The sequence below is a fragment of the Cavia porcellus genome, unplaced genomic scaffold (assembly GCF_034190915.1).
Source record: "Cavia porcellus strain 051 isolate PalLab524CR breed Dunkin Hartley unplaced genomic scaffold, mCavPor4.1 scaffold_35, whole genome shotgun sequence".
Taxonomy (NCBI): domain Eukaryota; kingdom Metazoa; phylum Chordata; class Mammalia; order Rodentia; family Caviidae; genus Cavia; species Cavia porcellus.
In genome coordinates this window covers 1,116,556-1,139,026 of record NW_026947518.1, presented here as the reverse complement: position 1 = coordinate 1,139,026, position 22,471 = coordinate 1,116,556, and the positions used below count along the sequence as shown (strand labels likewise).

The 22,471-nt window shown below is 39.5% G+C and overlaps 1 protein-coding gene across 3 annotated transcripts in view; it reads left to right on the top strand.

Moving 5' to 3' along the window:
• The window catches only part of LOC134474689 (zinc finger protein 709-like), a 167,143-nt gene that overhangs the window by 90,777 nt on the left and 53,895 nt on the right, over positions 1-22,471 (top strand). Inside the window, exons 3-5 of one of the 3 annotated variants that reach the window (XR_010045563.1) lie at positions 8,905-9,031; positions 9,231-9,291; positions 10,824-10,900. The exons of 1 other annotated variant lie outside the window; for it this stretch is intronic. Coding sequence is in view for 1 of the 2 variants with exons in the window: in XM_063243216.1 (XP_063099286.1) it covers positions 8,998-9,031; positions 9,231-9,291; positions 10,824-11,979 (1,251 nt within the window). In the remaining variant the exon portion in view is untranslated. Of the gene's footprint in view, positions 1-8,904; positions 9,032-9,230; positions 9,292-10,823; positions 12,937-22,471 lie in introns of those variants that run through there. One more of the 3 variants, XM_063243216.1, reaches the window with a different exon arrangement.

The following is a 22,471-nucleotide window of genomic DNA, read 5'->3' as shown; positions in this document are numbered from 1 at the left end:
CAGCTCTGTAACTTAGGCTAGCATCTCCTGCATCAGTCTCCCAAGATATATTTCTTATATCTGAATGGAAAGTGATCACTTGTTGACATTGAGGTATAATTTGAAGCTTGCACCTGGTTTCATTGTTTATACGTTTTTTACATACAGCAATTTTCCATGAACATTTGAGTTATTATTTATGTACCATATTTGATGTTATTTATGTTTTGTTCTATGAAACCAAATTCAAATATCAAAATGCTGCTTAAGTATATCAAGAACAAAGGACTCAGTGGCCTATTTGAGATTTGAAGGGATATCATTGGTAGTACATCAAAGTGATTGATGTGATATTTGTCTGGCTCTGTGCTTTATGGATGCTGGTCCTGCAGGCTCTCACTATGAGCTCTGCTTTAGAGACAATACACAGCGACTCTTGCAGTGACTCAGCATAAGAATCAGTGCTCATATTTGGCTGTTACATTAGTGGTGAATTGCAACATAGCATGAAATCGCTGTCTCAAAAAATGTATATACAAAAATTAATCCCCAAGATATGGAATTAAGATTTGAAGAAACCAGTCTCCATTCAGCTGTTTTGTTTGGTTTTATTTGTTTAGTTTAGCTTTGTTTTATTGAGGCAGGTTTTCTCTATGTATATCAGCTAGATTTGAACCCCTCATGGAGTGCAGAATTGCCCTAACCTCAAAGCAGCACTCCTGCCTCAGTGTCTTGAGTGCTGGGATTATAGATATGTGTGTTTTTACCCTAGAAAAAATTGAGGCTTGTAACTTAGCTGTGTTGTAGCTTGGCATAGTAGATGCCATCTTGAACTTTGCATTTAATTAGTGCCCTGTATTTCACCCAGAAAAATGGAAAATCACTCAGGGTACAAGTCCCAGGAGAAAAGCAAAACGAGCTGTACCCAAAGAAAAACATTGACCTGCTCAACAGAAGAAGCAGAACACAGTTGTCATCCAAAAAAACTATAAGATTCTAGCTAAATGATTTCCAACATGATCTTTTTGTGATTCTATCTTTTAAAATATCTGTAAATTTCCAGTTCAAAGCCCCTTGTTTAGATCTTGAAATGGTGGTGGGGTTTTTTTATACAAGTGGTCCTGAGACCAGCTAATGAAATTTCACATTTCTCAATTGGTTTGCTTGTCTTCCTATATTGTTGTTCACAAACTCAACTCAAGCTGCGGAAACCTTTACTGACACAAGCAAACACCAGGATTAAATGACAGTGGCACTGAAATGAAAGAATAATAGTGAAAAGGAGAGGAGAAAAAAGACAAATGCCATGTGTTATAATGCACACCTCTTTTCCCTAGCAACAAAGAGGGTGACACAGGAGAATGACCATGTATTCAAAGACGGGCTAACCTACATAGTGAGTGCAAGGCTGGCCAGAACTCCAAAGTGAGTCTATGTCTTTAAATCAAAAAACTAAAATGAAAAAAAAATAAGCAACCAAGTTGACAGAAAGACTATTAAAAAAATAATTATAGAGCTGAGTGAAAGTTGACTTATGCAAAATGGGAATTATTGAATGATGCTGCAGAGGAAAGAAGGCCATGTAGTGGCATCCAGGAGGCAGTGACAAACACAGATTTAGTAATGGCACCTATTGTGCTACAGAACAACAGTGACCTCCTTCCCCCAATACATTTGCAGTTCACTAAATGGAGAACTTATAAAAGCTCATGGAAATGTTAAACTCATGGCAAACAAGCAGCTTGAAATCCAGGCTTTGGAGCATGGCCTTTAGCAGAATTTCATATTTAAATTGAAATAAGAAAAATATAATCCTGCCCTGTTTGATGTCAAATGCACCAAGTTTAATGGCTCACAACATTGAGAAACGAAGCCACAAACCAAAACAAGTTCAAAAATTTTCTTAGAAAAAAAGAAAGAAGAATAGCCCTGAATTTTCTGGAGTGGTCTTCAGTGTTTTGGCCACAGACCTACTGTCAGGGGACAGTTATACAGGAAAGTCCCAATGTGGGTACAGTGTGGGTCTCAGACTACAATCAACCTATAAGCTTATAGCTGCTTAATTAATATTATTCATCAGGGGAACAAGTCAGCCAGAAAAGGTATATGGAAAGAGCCAAGGCATTTTGTGGGAACAATATTTCAGTTGTTCTAGTCATTGACTATGGTAATTGATGCCTATCAGGACTTCCTGGAGGAGGTGTTGGTAACTGCAGTACATTTCAAACTATTGTGTTTCTCTTCAGGAGCATGTAGACATGGTCACTGCATCTTCACCTTCAGTTCTGGCTTTCTTCAGCTGTGCCTGTAGCAGTGATTATTGTGTTTAGTTTTTTGCATTGACTCTTTGAGGTTCCAGTTCCTCTCTGTTTGTATATCAATTTCTCTACATTGACATCCTTTGCTAAAATCACAATACTATTTGAATGAATAAAGTGATGTTTATACATTTAAAAATATCCATTATACAGGCCAGGGATTTAAGCTCAGCAGGCAGAAACATTTGCCTGGAAAGTGCTAGGTTGTAACTTTGATCGCTGGTACCTATAAACAAAAGTAATTTAAACTGTAAGGAAAGAAAATCATTTCATTTGTGAAAATGTAGGTTTACAAAATTTATAACTAAATATGTCAATGGCAAATTAAACATTGTTAATAGTCATATTTAGTATCTAAAGTTGTTGGTTCTGGGGATTGAGTTCAGTGATACAAGGAGCTTCCCAGAGAGCACAAGGTCATGAGTTCAATCTCTCATACAAAAAAAAAAATTCACAGTTGTCATTGCTGCAGTGCTATGAGCACATTTATTGAAACTGATACTTGTTAATTAATAGGCTTAATGTTTCCTTTGTGGTCTATGAAATACCTGCACATAACATGGCAATTACAGTAAATGATGTAGTGCCCCCTATAGGATTGCTGTTTTCTGAGTTGTTTTTATTTATTGTTTTCCCACATACTTGGAAGTTGAAAATGTTGGCTGATGCTAGCTAGAACAAATGCGATAATCATTTTTTTTCAATTTAGTGATATATTTCCCTATATACATTAAGAACATTTTATTTGCTAAAATTACCCCAAGTCAAATTGATAAACAATTCTTAAAGTTACAGGCAGCTGAGTTAGTTAGAAATACAGGCAACCATACTCTGATAAAGTGGAATGAAATTCCTGAACTTCTATGTCTGGTATGAGTTTGTGTTCTCTAAAGTGCAAGAATGAATTTTAGGAACAACAGAGTTGAAGAGCAGAATATATTTATTGAGAGATAGAAAGTGAAAGTATTTTGCTCTAAATAGGATATTTTGGAACTGGGAGGTGGAACCAGGGCACTTTTACCTTGAAGTCACTTTCCTTTTCCCTATTCAACCTACCTGTGGCCAGAAAAGAATCTCAATGAGTTACTTGCATATCAGCAATGCCACCTTTAATTAAGCATCATCCAAGTCAAAAACTATATGTATGGTGCCCACATATTTCCAGAAGAAAAAGCAAGACCCCCAGTGGTCATGGGGTTCTCCCCATATTCTTAGAACAAAGGCCACTTTGAATTTGTATTCTCTTCTTTACTACACCAAAAATCTTATCAGAAAGCTTCTATCTGAGAAAAACAGGAGGGATTCTGAGCCTGTAGCAAAAGACTCTGTCTTTTCTAGAGACCTTATAGAATAAAATCATGTGATGAGATAGCTTTAAAGTGGGTTAGATTACTGAGATTACTGAGGAGGTAAATTAGCACAGTAGAGAAGCAGAATATAAGAAATGTAAAACTGGCCTTTTATTTAAAGAATGTGGAGAGAAGCCCACAGCCACCAAAGGTTTGACTCCCACCCCCCCCCCACTGACTAATGGGTTATGGGGTATATGTGACTTTTGACTGGATGTGGTGCTTGGAGGGGACATTGATGTCATGCAAGGAGCTGATGGGAATTTTCTTTCGGCCCCTGGAAAGAAAGAGGAAGTTGTATTCAAGGAGAAAAGAGGAACTTCCCATATGAGTAAGCATCCCTGATTTCACCTTCTTCCACCTTGAACTACAACCATGAGGTCCTGTAATTGTTTGAAGGGCAAAGCTCTTTCAAGTACATCCTTTGGTTTGAATGAAGAAATCAAAACAAAGAATTTTTGCTATCTGTTTTCCTCCATGGCTGTTGGTAACCCATTCATAAGAAATATTTTGAGTCAATTCCTTAATGCATTGTCAATACCATAACGAAAATTACAGATCAGTTCAGTTTCAGAAAAAGAAGCAGCACTTAAAGGCAGGGATAAAAGCCTTCAATGTGTGATACAAACTACTGGATTTCTCTGACTTCAAGAAAGAGAAAAGTATATACTGATATTGATATACTGGAATGAATATCCCGGTCTACTATGTCTGATATTAGGTTTTTGTCCTGTAAAGTCCAAGAATGAATTTTAGGAACAACAGAGATTAAGAGAAGAGTATACTTATTGAGAGAAAAAAAGCTGCCTGAGAGAGAGAAGGTATCCTGAGCAGGTTGCCAAACACTGCCCATTCTAGGGACCTTTATAGAGTAAAATCATGTGGTGAAGTCAGTTTAAGGTGGGGAAAACTAGGAACTCACAATTCAGATGGGCATAAGATGGGACAGAGTTATGGTAGCCAATAAGATTATAAGTTCAGGTAAAGTTGATTAAATTGGTAACAAAGGGGGAAGGGAGTCACATAGAAAGCAGGCATTCTTAGACAGCTGTGTCTCTTCCCTTAGGGGTTTGGGAGGGTGACTCCTGAGTTCCTCAGGATGATAGGTACTATTTAGAATGTCAGTCTTTAGGATAAGGATACATTTCTTTGAATGGTGACTCCTGACTTCCTCAGAGTGCTAGGGAACTATTTAGAATATCAATCTTTAGGATATGGATGAATTTGCTTATCATTTGTCTTGAGCCTTGGCCCATAGCATGAGGTGTCAGTCTTCCCCATAGTTGCAAGGTATCCGGTCTCCTGCATGGGCTCCTTGGGGGATCTAGTCCTGTCTCATGCCAATAGTATTTAAATAACTCAGGTCCCTGTAACAGTACTGTTTGGAAAATTGATTACAGATGTCTTGTGCTCTGGGTGAATGATCTGGGGATGACAGTGTGCAATGTATATACCATTGTTGCCCCCTGATTGACATGTTTTGATTTTAATTTTAGTTGATGTGTTCTTTTTTCCTTGAAATAAAATGGATTTACAAATTAAAAGCCTGAGGTAAAGCTCTTCAGTACAAACACTCCTCTGTCGAGCTGAGTTCACCACTGTAGAAGAATGACAGCTGGAGAAGTCTTTCCACTACAGTCTATCTTTTAGGATCCACTCTTGCAGTGAGGGGTTCATTTCTCTGTTTATTCTTGACTCAGAAGGAGGGCAGTAGAGCAGGAGTCAGTCAGTGATGAAGGGGCAGGCTATATGAACTGTCCAATTTTCAGGCCATTGATGGCTGTGACTTTTGTTTCTTCTAGTGTCTCAGCATGATTTACCTTTTCTGAGTACAATACTGGTAGCAAAACACTTGCTGGATCCCATTTAGTACTTTTGATGTCCTGTGGCCTGATTAGCAAAGAACCTGAGAGATCCTGGATCCATGGAATAGTGAGGTTGTGGATAGGAGCCCAGAAATAGGATGGATTGGGTAAAACCAGTTACAAGTGTTTAGGAGTAGTTCCGGTGTCTGGAGCCTCAGGTATTTAGTTAGCTTAAGCTCCTGAGGTCCTCCAGTTTTGGCCATGGGTTATTCACTATCCCTTTTGCTATTGCTGTTGGCAAGGGTAATTTGGGGTCCCCAGAACCCTGGCTTCACTATGAAAGCAGCAGACTCAAGTATCATCTTTGAAATTCACTGCTAGCCTGGTAAGTCCACCATCTTAGGCATTAGGAGGAGCTTTGGAAGACCCTGACTATGATGCTTTTGTAGCTTGTAGGGCAGTAATGAGCTAGGTCTATGCTCTATTTCCTCAGATTAGCAGATCTGGAGTGTCCAGAGTTTATTAATGTATGTAATGCAGGGCCTCATAGCCACAATGGCTCAACTTAAACTTGGGCTTATTTGTATTTATAGTGATCTCCTAAATTTATAATATGTTCTCCTATTTCCATCCTCATGAAAGGTAGTGACAAAGGTCCTGAGAATTCAGAGGTGTAGTAGTGTGCCTCAGTGGAGAAAGGCTTCCCAAACAACTGGTGAACTCCTGTGTATTATACAGAACATTGCATAATAATTTCTGAACATACTTAGTTATTTAGGTGTCACCCCTGCTCACAGACTAGGTTTGTGAGAACAGCCATAGAGTTTTGAAGTCTGAGAAAAATGAAGCAAATATGAACGTGTTATCAAGCACAGGGTAAAAATTTGTGAAGGACAAATTCCAGAAAGGGCTACCTGTTAAATTCTCATGGAAAAATGCCAAAATTTAGGCATTTGCATGGACATATACACGTGATATCCTTCTGAATGGAAAGGAATAGGGGTGTCATCTCTGAATTAAGAGCTGATTTAGAAGCTTGGTTGTTAATAGTTTAAATATGGAAATTCTCTACAATGGACATATCTAAGTGGTGTAAATGAGAAGCCCTAAATAGAAATTTTGCAGCGATATCAATAGTTAGGCATGAAGTGTTTTCTGTTTGGATGAATCAGAGGAGTGTGGAAAAGATGTGGAAGTGACTGACAGGATGCAGGCAGCAAATAGCAGAACATACAACAGAGAGGGTCTTCACTGAAAGTTAGGTAGTTCTTAGAGTAAGTATGAAGTAAAGTTGGGTTCTGATTGCTTCCTTGAGGTGATCAACACCAGCTCTGGCAAAAATCGGTATTCCGCATCCCTGTCAATCCATGATTTTTTTTGTTCCATTGCAATTTAGATCTAATTTTGATTATCTCTAATTATGCCCCAGTGTCATGAAGGTGAAATTTTCAATTTTTTTGTACAAAGGATCAAATGCATGACCTATGCTTTCCAGACAGGCATTCATGCCACTGAGCTAAATACACCGCTATGAAAATATTTTCTGTGTAGTATGCAAGATATCCACATTGTTTCTCAGAAAGTGTTGAATATTGTTGGAATTTTTCTCTATTTTATGGCTATAATTTTTAAAAAACAAACCCAAGGTGTCTTATGCATTCTCTTTTTAAGTTTCACTTTGTCTGTTTGGTTTCTCAATCAGGGTTTGTCTATTTTAGATGGCTGTGTAACTTAGGATAGCCCCAAATTCAAGGAAGAAATCCTTCACCAGCATCCCAAGATACATTTCTTATATTTGAATTGAAAGTGATCACTTGGTGACAGTGAGGTATAATTTACAGCTTGGGCCTGGTTTCATTGTATATACATATTTTTAAAATACAGCTGTTTTCCACTAACACTTGAGTTATTATTTATATACTATATTTTATGTTATTTATGTTTTGTTCTATGAATCCAAATTAATGTTTCAAAATGCTGCTTAAGTATATTAAGAACAAAGTACTCATTGGCCTAAATGAGTTTTGAAGTGACATCATTTGTACTCTATCAAAGTGATTGATGAGATTTTTTATTTAATTTTGAAATTGGTAAAATACAACAGAACAAGGCAGCATAAGGCCAACTAAGTTCATACAGTGAAATTGGTACACAACTTCACAACAGGTTACTGGGATAACAGTAATAGGTATCACAGTATATTTTGTTATCTTTGTAATAGTTGTTCTTTAATCACATATATCAAAATGAGATGAAATACAGAACAATATAGAACTCATCAAAACAGAATATTGAATTGAGCAGTACCATTAATCAGAATAGAGTGAAACAATAATAAAAACATTTCCCTTCAAAGAGATAGTAGAAGGAAGTCCCCCTTACTTGCTATGATCTACTTCCCAGGAAACGCTCAGATTTCTGGTTCCCATTTGCTAATGGGGGGGGGGGTGACAGGAGAAGAGGGGTAGGGAAGTGGGATGTTTGATTCTAGGCTGTGAATCAGTAGGTTCACTATTGCTTAGTAGGGAGACAGGCTGCTTGTTTGGATTCACAGCTTCCTAAGTTCCAACATAGCACGGATCTCAGGAGCTGCTGCCGGTTCTCCCCCTGGAAGGGCCGCAGTCTGCCAGACTGCCACTGCTTACCAGGGAGAAGTGGTGCTTAATTGGCCTCATAGTGTTCTAAATTCCAGCATGGCATGGATCACAGGAGCTGCTGCTGGTTTGCCCCTGGAAGGGCTGCAGTCTGCCAAACCACCACTGCTGACCAGGGAGGGGAGGTGCTTACCTAGCTTCCCAGTCAATTGATGAGATATTTATATGCCTCTGTGCTTTGCGGTTGCTGGTGCTGTAGGCTTCTCACTGTGAGCTCTGTTTTAGAGGCAGTGCACAGGGAGTCTTGCCATGATGTGTCACAAGAATCAGTGCTCCTATTTGGCTGTTACATTAGCAGTGAGTTGCAATCTAGCATCAAATTTGCTGTCTTCAAAAATGTGTATAGATACAAAATTAATGACCAAGACATGGATTTAAATTTGAACAAATCAGTCTTCATTGAGCTATTTTGTTTGGCTTTATTTGTTTAGTTTTTTTTTTTTTTTTTTTTTTGTCTTTTTCATTTTTATCGGTACCAGGGATCGAACTCACGACTGCCTGCTTGCAAGGCAGGCGCTTATGCCGCTGAGCTAAATCCCCAGCCCCCTATTTGTTTAGTTTTGTTTTGTTTTATTGAGACAAGCTTTTCGTATGTATATCAGCTGGATTTGAACACCCTATGGAGCCTAGAATTGCCCTGACCTCACTGATACCTTCCTGTCTCCACCTTTTGAGTGCTGCGATTATAAATATGTGCCACCACACTTTGCTTTTGATTCAGATTTCTAGGAGAGAATTTAAGATACCCCAAACCTGGGGTCTCAACCTTTCTTTGAGAAGTATGTGTATGATCCTTTAGGAGGCGGTGACCTTTGAGGATGTGGTTGTGAACTTCAGCAATGATGAGTGGACTTTGCTGAGTCCATCCCAAAAGAACCTCTACAGAAATGTGATGGGTGAAATCTTTAGGAACATGGCTGCAATAGGTAAGGATGAATACTTTTTGGCACTCATGCTGTCAGAATATTGTTTGTTGCTCATTAGTGCTGTTTCGTTAAAAACAATATGAAAATATTTTTAAAAATAGCTCAGACCTGGACACATTATATCGTAAATCTAAACAAAATCTATTAATTTGTATGTATTACTCAACTGAGTCCTGGTATTTCTATGTCTACAATTCAGGAGGACTTGGGGATATCCAGGAAGCTGAAAAAGAAGGCAAAATTTACTGGAGATACTTAAGGTAATTGACACTCACAAGGAGAGGAATGTTCCTGTGTAATTAGTGACTCAGCAGAAAAATGACCACCAGAGAAATGAGGCACCATTCAATTTAATGTCAGTAATATTCTCCAAAGATGTATAAGCTAGTGTATATACGAGGGAATTAAATCATGAAAATGTATGACATTGCATATAGATGTGTACGAAAGGCATACACTTTGAGTTATGACATTCTGCCTTCAGTTTTTCTATCCATATATACATGTGAATACAACACACTCATTATGTAACAATTGCTAAGATTGCAATAGAATTTGAAATAAAACTGAGTACTCATGTTTCCAAGCCATGCTCTAGACAATCAGCAATTCTGATTAATACTCTTAGTAGGCTGGTGGAATGTTAGTACACTCATTTTGAATATCTGTATGCAGGTGTCTCTAGAAATTGATCCCCTCATACTTGTCCTGGATATTTTTAAAATCTCAAAATCCACATAAAATACTGATACATGCTTACTCATATACAAAGCAGATCAAGTTATAACAGATCAGGCCTTGAAGCATATCTATCTATCACTGGATTTGTGGAGAAGGAAAATGTTAATAGACTCTCTGTGATTGTGCATTCTTGTAAACCCAGCACACTAGGAATCAGATTTTGCAGAATGGCAAATTCAAGTTCAAACTTCCCAGCTTAATGATCAGTGAAAATCTCTTAAAATAGATTTTTAAAAAGCTATAGATTTATGCTAATACCTGTTGTTCATTGCCAGCCCAGAAAAGAAAAATATGTGTTATATAATGTCAAAAAATATATAATATAATGTCATTTGCCATATGAATTAGATGGGTCTTTCACCCATCAATTCAGTGAAATAGCTCAGCTATAAAACTTAAAAGGTCACTGGGTTTCTTTTAGATGAGAAACCAAAATACAAAATGTGGAATGAAATGAAACAGAGTTGACAGAGAAAAGTAAGACTGACCATATCGAAAAGGGAACAACAGGTTAAGGACAGAAGGGAGATTGTGATGGCAAAACATATGAAAATAATCTGCGTGTGATACATGTATGTACCCATGCCCAAAATGAAGCTAAAGATTCTGCATTTCAAAGTACCAATTTTTAAGATTTCCAAATGTGTACCAGTCTTTTGGGAATGGTTGTTTTCAACATATCTTACAAGGCCATTCTGTTGCTTCATGGTCAGAATTTCTTAGCAGGCATTAAAAACAGAACTTGATATTAATGCAGTCATTAAATGGAGACCCATTTCACTGTGAATTTTTCTTATTTTAAATTTAATATAAGGAAAGATTAAATAAGACAAAATAAGTAGAAATAATACTGCTTTCAAAGTGAAAATAAGCAGTAAGAAATCGCAAGATGATGATTACATATCCTGCTCGTAGAAATAGTTATGAAATACAAAAGTGAAACATATGAAGTGGGGATTCAAACAGTGAGACTGCAAATAGTTTTGTTCAACTCTCCAAGAAAAGCTTAGTAATATGGTTATAAATCCTATATGTGATTTTTTCTTTACAGAAATTACAAGCTAGGGAAATCCTATGGACATACATCTTGGAATCAGTGTAAAGAAGTATTCCTTTGTATTGCAGAAGGTAATGTGAATGTGAAAGTAACAGAAACACACCACAATGTTCAGATCCATGAAAAATATTGCAGTGGAGGGAAACCCTATGTATGCAAGCAATGCGGGAAAGGTTTTACCACAAATGGAATTTGTAAGAAACATGAAAGAATTCACAGAGGAGAGAGACCCTACATATGTAAGGAGTGTGGGAAAGCTTTTACAACACGTACATATTGTCAAGTACATGAAAGTCTTCACTCCAGAGAAAAACGTTATAAATATAAGCACTGTGAGAAAGCTTTCAGCACATGTACTTATTGTGTAATCCATGAAAAACTTCACACTGGGCAGAAATCGCATATATGTAAGAAATGTGTGAAAGCTTTTAGCAGTAAAATTCATTTTCAAATACATGAAAATGTTCACACTGCAGAGAAACCCTATGTGTGTAAGCAATGTGGAAAAGGTTTCACCCAACTTGGACATTGTAAGGAACATGAAAGAATTCACACTGGAGAGAAACCATATATATGTCAGCAATGTGGAAAAAGATTCACCAGATCTGAACATTGTAAGCAACATGAAAGAATTCACACTGGAGAGAAACCATATGTATGTAAGCAATGTGGGAAAGCTTTTAACACACATGCAAGTTATAAGGTTCATGAAAGAATTCACACTGGAGAGAAACCCTATGTATGTAAGCAATGTGGGAAAGCTTTTAGAACACAGGGAGAATGTAAGAATCATGAAAGAATTCACACTGGAGAGAAACCATATGTATGTAAGCAATGTGGGAAAGCTTTTACCAGACCTGGACATTGTAAGGAACATGAAAGTATTCACACTGGAGAGAAACCATATGTATGTAAGCAATGTGGGAAAGCTTTTACCAGACCTGGACATTGTAAGGAACATGAAAGAATTCACACTGGAGAGAAACCATATGTATGTAAGCAATGTGGGAAAGCTTTTAACACAAGTGCAAATTGTAAGGTTCATGAAAGCATTCACACTGGAGAGAAACCATATGTATGTAAGCAATATGGGAAAGCTTTTAAAACACAGGGAGATTGTAAGAAACATGAAAGTTCACATTCAATATAAAACCAGTGTATATAGGCATCATGAGAATGGTTTCAGCACATGTACATATTGCATAATGCATGAAAATTTTCACACTGGGCAGAAAACTTACATATGTAAGGAATGTGGGAAAGGTTTCAGGAGAAATGCTCATTGTCCAATACATTATAAAATTTACATGATTGAAAAACCCTGTGTATGTGAAGAATGTGAGAAAGCTTTCACCACACATTGATTTTGTAAAATACATCAATGACTTCACACTGGTGAGAAAGCCTATGTACATAACAATGTGACAAAGCTTTTACTGCATATAGTCATTGCAAAACACATGAAAGAATTCACACTGGGAAGAACCACTGGCTATGTAAGCAAGTGGAGACATTTTCAGCAGCCAGATTGTAAGTGAAATACATGAAAAAACTCACACAAGAGATAATTCCTATGTGTTATGGGAATACTCTCAGCATACTTGATCATTGTTACATATCTGAAAGAGCTCACTGGGCAGAGATGCTATGGGATTAACAATGTGAGAAATATGGTAATCCATGTTTCTTGTTAAATACTTAGAAAAAGCATCACTGTTCAGACAGTTTACTTTAAAAATCCCAAGGAGACCTGAAGAAATAATCAATACAGAAGTTTGATGTCAATATTTCTTCACAAATATTCCAGAAATGACAAATCTGAGGTGGATCTCTACTCAATTGCATATGTTTTTTGATTTTCAGTTAATCACTGTACCTCTCTAGATTTTTTAAAGTGTTTTTGTGCTTCAACATGGCATCTTGTAATTAAACATGCTAAACTGAAATGGGCTTTTTCACTTTCAAGTATGGATAGTGCCTATGTACTTAATATTTTGTCTTTAAAACTTAAATTTTATATTTTTTGGTGAATTGTAATGTTGTTTATTTAAAGAGAAAAAATGTAGAAATAATACAGAATTTCAGAAAAATAAACAATAAGAAATCACTAGTTGACTAGTATCATATTGTCATCTTAGAAGTAGTTGTTCAAGTTACAAATTTAAAGCATACAAAGTGATATTCAAATAATGACACTATCAACAGTTCACCTCAATGATCCACCAAAAAGTTTTTAATATGCCTATCTGTCCTACACAATTTTTTTTCTTAAAGAGGGTAAGATTAAACATGGCGAAACAGAGCAGAACAGTTCATAAGGAAACAAGTTAAGGAAACACAGATTTCAAAGCAAGTCCACTGGAATTGTTCACTGTCTATCTTACTGTCTCTATTTTTCTTCCAAATAGTTGTTCCCATCCTCACACACAATGAATATATACTGAATATTATAGAACTAATCAAATAATTACAGGATGATGCAGGCTTTTTCAATATTCAAGACTGATTTTGGGGAAGTCGATATTGACTACCATAATGTCTCTCATTCTCTTCATAGTAGCTGTCTTTATCTTTATGTATGCTGAAATGGAACACAAGAGACTAGACTAATATCACTCTGAACAGTGAATAATAGTATCCTGAGAAGGAGAAAGCTGAGGAATTGCCTAATAAAAGAAGGCAGAGGACATTGTTAAAAGTGTATCAGGACTTAAAAGCTAAAGAAGTCTTGTTGTTCTGTTTAGTTTAATTATATTTTGTTCTGGTCTGTCTACTCATATTAGATTTGAGGGCACAGAGAGATAACCCAAAAATATCAGGTTATACCATGGTAATTATCCTTAATTTCCTATTAACTAAAACTGAATACCTATATTACTTACATTGTCTTCTATGACTGATCTTCTTTGAAGCTGGATTGTTTCAATGTTATTTGGCCTTGAGTGATTTTATTCACATTTGGTATGCTTGTTGGTATCAAGTTCAAGAGCAGAGGCAACTACTCTGAAGATGGAAAGATGTAAAAGATATCCATTGGTGTGCTGGGGATTTAGCTCAGTGGCTTAAGCACCTGCCTGGCAAGGGTGAGGTCATGAGTTTGATTTCCAGAGCCAAAAAAATAAATGAATAAAAGATATCCATTCCAGGTTTGATTATTTTTTAATTAAAGAGAAAAAAGAAAGTAAATAAAAAACAAAGCAATAAAAGGGTACAAGTAATACAGAATTTCAAGAAAAAATACAGTAAGAAATCACTAGTCAATAGGTTACATATTGTCATCTTAGAAACAGTTGTCCAAATTATAAAATTAAAGCATATAAAGTGGACATTCATACAGTGAGATTGCAGAAAGTTCTGTTCAGTGATCCAACAAAAGCTCAGTAATATGGTTTTCCATCCTACACACTCAAGCATGCAGTTATATCCCTTAGACCACCTTCTTTTCCTCTCTTTTTTTACAATAACAATTACACATTTTGAGTTTTTTTACTCCCACAGTTCTTATTACATTTTTGAAGAGAATAAATCCTAACATGATTAAATAAAACAGTCAGTTAGAACAGAAGGATGGGCATAGTACATGATGCAAAAATAGAATATCAGATGATCAAAAATGGTTACCATTGTGCCTCTTGCTATTTTTAAAAAGAGTTCCTATATCATCAGGTATAATAGAATTGATCAAAACAGTACAGAACAAGACCAATAAAACCTACACTGGAGACCTTGCAATATTTCAAAAAAGATCATAGTCAAACTATAATGGGCATCATAATAAATCTTATTGCCTTCAAAATGGTTGCCTATACCCTCAAACTTGATACTATCAAACAAAATAGAATATAGTAAAATCAGAACAAGATGTGGAGAGCAATACTGGGGTTCAAATCAGGTTAATAGGAAAACAAATAATTACTATAATATATCCCGCTATTTTTAAATTTAGTTTTCCCTTAATTGAAAAAAATAAAATAGTTTAATTTAAAAAAAAGGTTGGAGATTGAGATAAAAGAGGACATTGTAATAGAACAACAGTGGTCAGAATGGAACAATTTAAGCATAATTGTGTTTCACTCCCAGAAAATCTAACATAATAGTAACCATCAAAGTGCCTCATTCCTTGAATTATTTGAGTATAACTTTGTATACGATAGCATCAAGCATATCAAGACAGTGTGAAGCCATTCAACAGAATGAAAGAATTACAGGGTATTTAGACTCAGTTAACAGAAAACGAACAATGGTTTCTATAATATCTCCTTGCCTATAAAAATTTTTCTTTATACTATCACATATAGTAAAATATAGTAAGATACAACATGTTAAAACCAGTGGAAACAGATAGTTTGTGAGAGAGGGACCATTCTTACACCACTGAGATTGAGCCCAGTATTGATCATGTTGGTTAATTTTGAATATGCTGGTGAGTTAATGTTGCAAACATTTAGCTGAACAATTTTGTGTATGTTTGGTAGGAATATTAGCCAGCAGAGTGTTTTCATTTATGTTATTTTTAACACATTATTGTCTGGCTTCATTCTCAGGATAACATTAACTTTGTCACTTAAAAGAAGTTGGTGGTGGGTTTTCCTTCAACTTGATTGAAGAATTGAAAAACAATCAGTATTCTTTATTATATACTGGATAAAATTCACCAGTGCACTTTTTGTATGCCAGCTTTGTTGTTGTTATTAAGCAGCTGTGATTTTTACCCATTGCCTGTACTCCTTATTGCTCTGTTAATCAGACTATTTCCTTCTGATGCATGTGGTTCGGGGACAGCAATGGACACCACATATCCATTAAAGGTCACATCTTATTTTATTTACGGATGCTACCATTTACTTTTCTATCATCAAACTATCTCTATAATATATAATTTTGTAAGTAACTCCTTTCAGTTACTCAGATTTAATGCACATTCTTGCAGGGTGTGGTTACTGCTGGTAGAACCTGGGCCTGGTGAGGGCCTGGTCTCTTATTTAAGGCTCATACCGTGACCTGCCTTCAGTGTCCCCATCTCCTGACCTGCTCCCTGTAAACACCTGTCCTTCTCCATAGCTACGGTGAATCCACATAAGGCAGTTCAGATCTGCACCTGGGTGGAAAACATTCAGTCAGGTTGGGCTCTGTAACAGACTGACCTCATACAGAGCTCCCCTGAGTTAGACAGGGAGCTTCAGGCATGTAGGGAGGAGCTCTGAAACCATTCCCGCTCTCTCCTGTCCAGTATGGAGTGTGTGATGCCTCCCTTAGAACTCACTGATGAATGAGGCAGCCTGGACTGGGCCTTTTTTAGCTATGGTTCCTGCTAGGTGCTATGGTGTCCTGCTCCTCTGCCTCGACCATCTCTCTGACTTCAGATCTCCACAGAGATTTGAGCAGACTCAGTCTTCCTCTACCAGGCTCTAACTCTATGCTGAGGATTCAGGTGAAATATCTGCTACCCTCAAATTCATCTTATATACATTTAACCTGGAAATTCCACTTCTAAGGGTCATTATAAAAATGAAATTGATAGACACCATATTCTCTTCTTAATCAGTTAAGGTGTGGACAGTTAGAAACCATGAATGTTCGACAGCACAGCTGCTGAGTTAATTATAAATTACAGACACTGAAAAATGCTGAAAGAAGGCCATATCCCTGATCTTTCCTGAGATGGAAGAGAGCTTGTGTCCTGACACTCTCTCCACCCAGCAGTGAAGAGACAAAGACCAGCACAGCAGTTGAGGACAGGAGAGAGGAGCTGGTCAATGGCAGACCTCTCATCCTGGGAGGGATGCCTTTGTGGTTTTTCCATTTTATTTTCCACTGCATTATTTATAGTGCTCCATTCAATATTACTTCTCATCTGTTCAATTCACTTAAGAATAAATAGTTGGTATCTTCTTTAATAGGTGAGTAGAAATGGATGACTTAATACTCTTTTATATGTAATGTAGGATATGCATATAGAAGAACATTCAAGCTTCACTTTATAGACATATAAAACAAGGAGTCTTTTTATTCAGAAAGGCAACACATCATTCATGACTAACTTCTAAACCCCCAACACATGAAGCCATGCGGATCCTGCTCTGGTGGGTGTCCTGCCCTCCCTACCTGAGAAGTCATTGTGTTCATCTCTGTCTGGTAGAGGACAACCAGAATCTTCTTCAGAGTCTCTTTTTCCAGCAAGGAGGTCTTGAGTCTTCCTGTCCTCAGGCCAAGCAGGGAGTGTGCAACATGCAGAGGAGCCCAGCACCTCCTGCCTTACACCCATTTCCACCACTGCATCCATGCTGCAGCCCTGCAGGCCCAATAAGGCAGAGCCACCAGGGTGCAGGAAAGACTCTGCCACCTCAGCCCCAGGGGCCTCAACTCCTGGGTCCTGGCCTCAGCCCCCACCAGGCTCCAAGCTCTGCCTTGGATTGGACATTCATAGCGGGCCAGACACACCATCAGTGCCTTGGGGCAAAGTCCATTTTCCACAGTGACAATTCCATTCTTCAAATTTTGATCCTTTCCTTTCTAAATGAGGCTGAGGCTTTGGAGACAAAACCCCACACATTGTCATTACTTTTTGTTTTTCTTTCTTTTCCTTCTTCTTTTTCCTCCTCCTCCTTCTTCTTCCTCTTCCTGTTTGTCTTCATCTTTGTGTTCTTCATGGTTTCTTTGATGCTTTAAATACATATTTAGAGGTGTATTTTGCCAAAAAACTTTCCTTGTCTTCTCACACCCCAGTTAAAGGAAATTTTTAAAGCTTTCTGCTGCAGTTCACACCCTATGTGTTTGAACACTCAGAATCCATTTTCAGGGATGTGTGCCTGCATGTATCAGGTTTAGGAGACTCAGCATTTTGTGTGCTTATTGGCCATGTCTGGTGATTCCCTTTGAGTTAGAAGAATTTGTCATTTCCCTCACAAAATGGAATCATGAGACCTCTTTCATACTTGTAATAAAAACCATCTATCTGACTATTTGTTGTAAAGAAAGGTTTCCTGTTGTGATTTTTGCATTATTGTTATTTTTCAAATGCAATGAATCAGTCATTTGTAGCTCCCTTTGTATCACTGAAATCATGGAAAACATTTTCCGACATGAAAAGATGAGTACATACACAATGATTTCTACATTTTCCCTATAGACTTTGTCTATCTGTGGTTTTCTCTTCTGTCAAACAGCAATAGCATCCAGTCTCCTCCAGGAATGTTTGGCCAAACAGCATCTGATGCACTGATATGAAAAACACAGGGTAGTAAATCACAGTGAGCGAAAAGTCAGTGGTGGGTGGGGACTAGCAGGAGAGAACAGGGGTATGGATGGGTCCAACATTGAGCAGAAAGCTGGAACTAGACAGAGTGAAGATTATACCAACTGACAATGGGCTTACATATGACTCAACTGAACATGTGGAAACTAATGAAATCTTAACTTAAAATTAAATTATCTTACAATTTAATGTTTTAAAGAACTTAGATTTAAGAGTAGAAATGAAAACTGAGAGAAATAGAAGAGGTAAAGTGAAGGGAAAACGAAGGGCCTATACTTTGCAAGACCTGAGCCCTAAGTGGAGCTGAGGACACCTGCCATGGAACCAGTGGCAGACCTGCCTTGGAATCCCACCAGACTGGGTATCTGACCTTGATTTTCAGGTTGATGAGCTGGTGAGGTCATTGGAGGTGAGGCTGGCACAAGATCTGTAAGTAGACCTTGAGCTCAGTCCGGTACCAGCCTTGCCTTAGAAGAATCCCCAACTGTCCTTGCTCCTTGCAAGCCCCAAGGCCTCCCAGGGCATGTCAGGGACAGCTCTGTGCACAAATGCACCCCAGGAAAGCTTCCCATTCTGCCTCATCCCACTCACTTCTGCATGCCTCTGGGTTGCAAGAGGCCCCAAGTCTGAGAGTCTTCCTCCCTCTATAGTGTCCCATGTCCTCCTCAGAAACCAACAGACCCAGGCCAATTCCTTCTCGCTGTAGTTCTCATTTTCAGTGAGCTAGGCTTGGCCCAACTCAATCAGATTAGGTTGGGCTGGCTGTCCCACCTTTCTCAGCAGCACCTGCCAGGAGCCAAGAAGAGAAATTCTGATCCTGAGGAGGACAGGTGTAAGCAGCACTACAGGTCTGGCTTCCCTCCCAAACTGTCCTCCCAGGGTATCCTGTGAGCTAACCATAATCAGCCCTCACTATCTGACAGAGTTTCCTGGACAGTGCTGTGACCACCTGTCCTCTACTCTTCAGGAAGCCTGAAATGCAACTCCCTTTACCACCCTTGTGGCATATTGCCTCTGTGAGAAAGAGAGTGGAGTCTGCACTGTTACTTTAATCATGGGGGCTCAACAGGGTGCTGCTCTATAACTATCTGAAACCTGAGTGGACAGTGGGAGTGCTTCCTGTATGCCTTTCCTCCACCTTCAGTTCATATACGGATGCATCACCCCATTCTGTGTGCCTTCATGGGTGTCCCCTACCCCTATTTTATGTCCATGTGTACAGAGGTCAAGAATTAGGGACACTCACAGTAATGTGGTTAGTACCCGGTCAGCTCTCCAGGTGACTGTGTGGCCTTCATAAGCACAAGGGGCCAGTGTTTGAATCTGCTCTGGTCATTGCATCATGGTCAGAGCCTAGTACCTTGATGATTTAAGGCACCCACCAGCTCCAGCCAAGATGTCTGTGTGGAACTGGGTCATCTGGCATCACCCAGAGATTCTTGCTCTGGATACCATGAGCACATGGAATGACTGCCCACTGTCCTTCAGAGTGAAGACAACAGCTCCAACCAAGTGATGGATCCTTGGCAAGAGGCAAAGCTTTCCCATGGGAAAGGAAAAACCACAATGAAGCCAAGGTCCCCGGTCTGAGCAGACCTAGTTTTAGACCCAACTCCTCCTTCCTACTTCCCTTGTCGACTTAGAAAAGACACCATGCCTCTCAGTTCCTTTCCAGTGTGTTCCCCGGAACTATGGCATCTGCTTCCTAGGGACATCATCAGAGGTGAGAGATGACACTTTTAAACATTGTGGGCTGGTGTCATGTGTACAGAGTATACAGAATTAGAGGTCACTTCCATGAAAGGGTGGAAGGGAGGTGAACACAGTGCACACAGGCCTGGTTCCTACTGTATGGTGGTGGAAATTACAATCACCTCCTGGACATGTTTCCCTGGTGGCATCATGAGGGGGCAGAAGTTCATCAGATCATCCATCATTATGTTCCCTAAGCATCTCAATTTCTTCTATGTATTGGTGTTGTGCCCTCAAGTCAGGATTTCAGACAGGCTAAGCAAGCACTATGGATGCAGATGCACCCCCAAATCTACCAGCACTGTGCCTACATTCACACCTGTATGAGTCACCACTCCCATGGCAAGGGTGCTCAACTGCTGACAGCTCACCTTCTGATGGCCACATCCTGAGTAGCCCATTTCTTGAGCATGGGTCGCATGTAGTGAATTTTGTTCTGGTTTGTATTAGCCAGGCTGAAATTGAGCCCAGGTCCTCACGCATGGTAGGCAAGTGCTCTATCTTGAGCTCTCTCCCCAATTCCTTACTTGTTCTTAATAACAGAACATGGCAGATGTAATGGGATGTGACTATCAAGGTTCACCCATAAAATGACTGTGACCAACCTCCTGCTCTCTCCCTCCTCTGTTCTTCCTTCCTTCCTCTCTGTTTCATTCTGTCTTCCTCTCTAAATCTCTGACTATCTCTACATTTTCTCTGAGGAGAGGCTGACTCTTTGCAGAGAAAAAGGTTAACAGACAGAGGAGACATCAGACCTCCATCATAACTGTGTTCCTGCCTGTTAGCAAGAGAGAGAGCGTGAGAACAGATTCTGCCACAGCGGTGTGTCCACTGAGCCTGCAGCCTGGTCAGGAGAAACTATGGTGGATCCCCCAGCAGCACCTCCTGAATTCCTAACCCATAGAACCTGAAAGAACTGAAGTTTACCTGTTGTACCTAAGTTTGCAGCCACACATACCTCAGTGTTCACTGATGCACTATAGCAGATGTGAGGTTCTACCCCCACCCCTGTCCCTTGCCCACTCCTCCCCTCCCTTATTCTCACCAGGCCTTCTGCTCTCGCTTCTCATCTCTTTCTTGACTAAAAAAAATTTTGACTTTGAATCTCTAAATGGTTGGTTCTCTATCTTTTGCCACACAGACTCTGCTCTGTACAGCATTAGGGGCTGCATGTCTCAGGTTCAGGCATCAGCTCCATCTCATTGAGGCTATTCAGATGCCCCCATGTAGTGACCTTGACCTCTGTGTGCCCTTGCTTTATTGGGATATAGCACTGGGTCTTCTCTTCCACTACACTCTGCAGTGATTTGTCCCTCTCCTCCAGCCTTCCAGCTTCTGGGTGGCCAGTGACATATTGTCCTGTTCTGTGTTGGTGCCAGCCTAGTTCAGCCCAGGAATAAGGGGAGATTTGAGGCATGTAGATTGAATGAATCAGATCATTTTTGCTCTGTGCTATCCAGTGGGTGCCCATGGCATCACTGTGTGTTCATTTGTGTGTGTGTGTGTCTGTGTGTGTGTGTGTGTGTGTGTGTGTGTGTGTGTGTGTTTGTGTGTGCATGTGTGTATCCCCTGGGATGCTGCTTGAAATCAGTCCCATATGTTTAGGCTCAGGGCCCAGGAGCTTGAGGGCTGCTTTTCTAATCCTTTGGGAGTGGAATCGGTCCTGTGTTAGGAAGTTTTTCTCTTTTGGACTTCTCCCCCATCCTCTTCACTCTGCCCATATCCTGTGCCTTGGGCCTGGCATTGTCCCTCTCTTGGCACTGTTTCTGAAATGTCCATTGGAAATGAAATAACACACATAGTCCTTTATTGTGGAGATTCTAGCATGCTTGAGGGTGAGGCACTAGAGGGTCACATGGGGTTCTCTTCACCTGGGCACTGTCCCCATCCACACCTGCCTGTAATTTGATACCATCCCTACTAAGGCCATCACCTATGGGTTACCTCACATTGCCATTGTCACATGCAGTCCATTGGGCAGGGCAAGGCTTGGACATAGAACTCACCACTCACTGTCACCGATGCCTTTCCCCAAGCCTGTGACACATTATAGGCCTACTTGGTTCAAAGACCATGGGAAAACTTTCTATCATCCATCGAATTCAGGACCTACACTTTAGCTCATACTGGGGTACCCACGTGCTCAGCTATTTCTTTGTGGGAAACCTAGTGGCTGCTGAATCAGTGATCTAACCTCTCCTGCTGCCCAGCCCCCAGTGGCAGCAAAGTGCAGGCCAGGACTTGGGGGAATAACTTCAGCTGGACATATTTACAGCTTGGAGCAACCAATCAGCTGGCCTCTGTGAAGGCTGCAGGGGTTTACACCATGACACAGAAGATCTGTGATTGAAGACCCACCCCAGCCCCTGAGGAGTCATGGAGAGCTCTTGGGTTCCCACCATCTACCCCAGCCTGGCCAGGAGCCTGGTGGATTCGAGTTCTGGGCTGGTTTTTACTACCTGGGACTTGATGCCTCTGCTGTTTCCCAGTGCTCATTTCTCCAGCTTGTTTGCCTCGTTGACCATTATGTTTCTTTTCTTATGAACACAGCCCATTCTTAATTGGGCTGTGTTCATGTGTCTTGTCCTTTGACTGAACTACTGGGTAAGAACTACAACTTATAGGTGATGACATG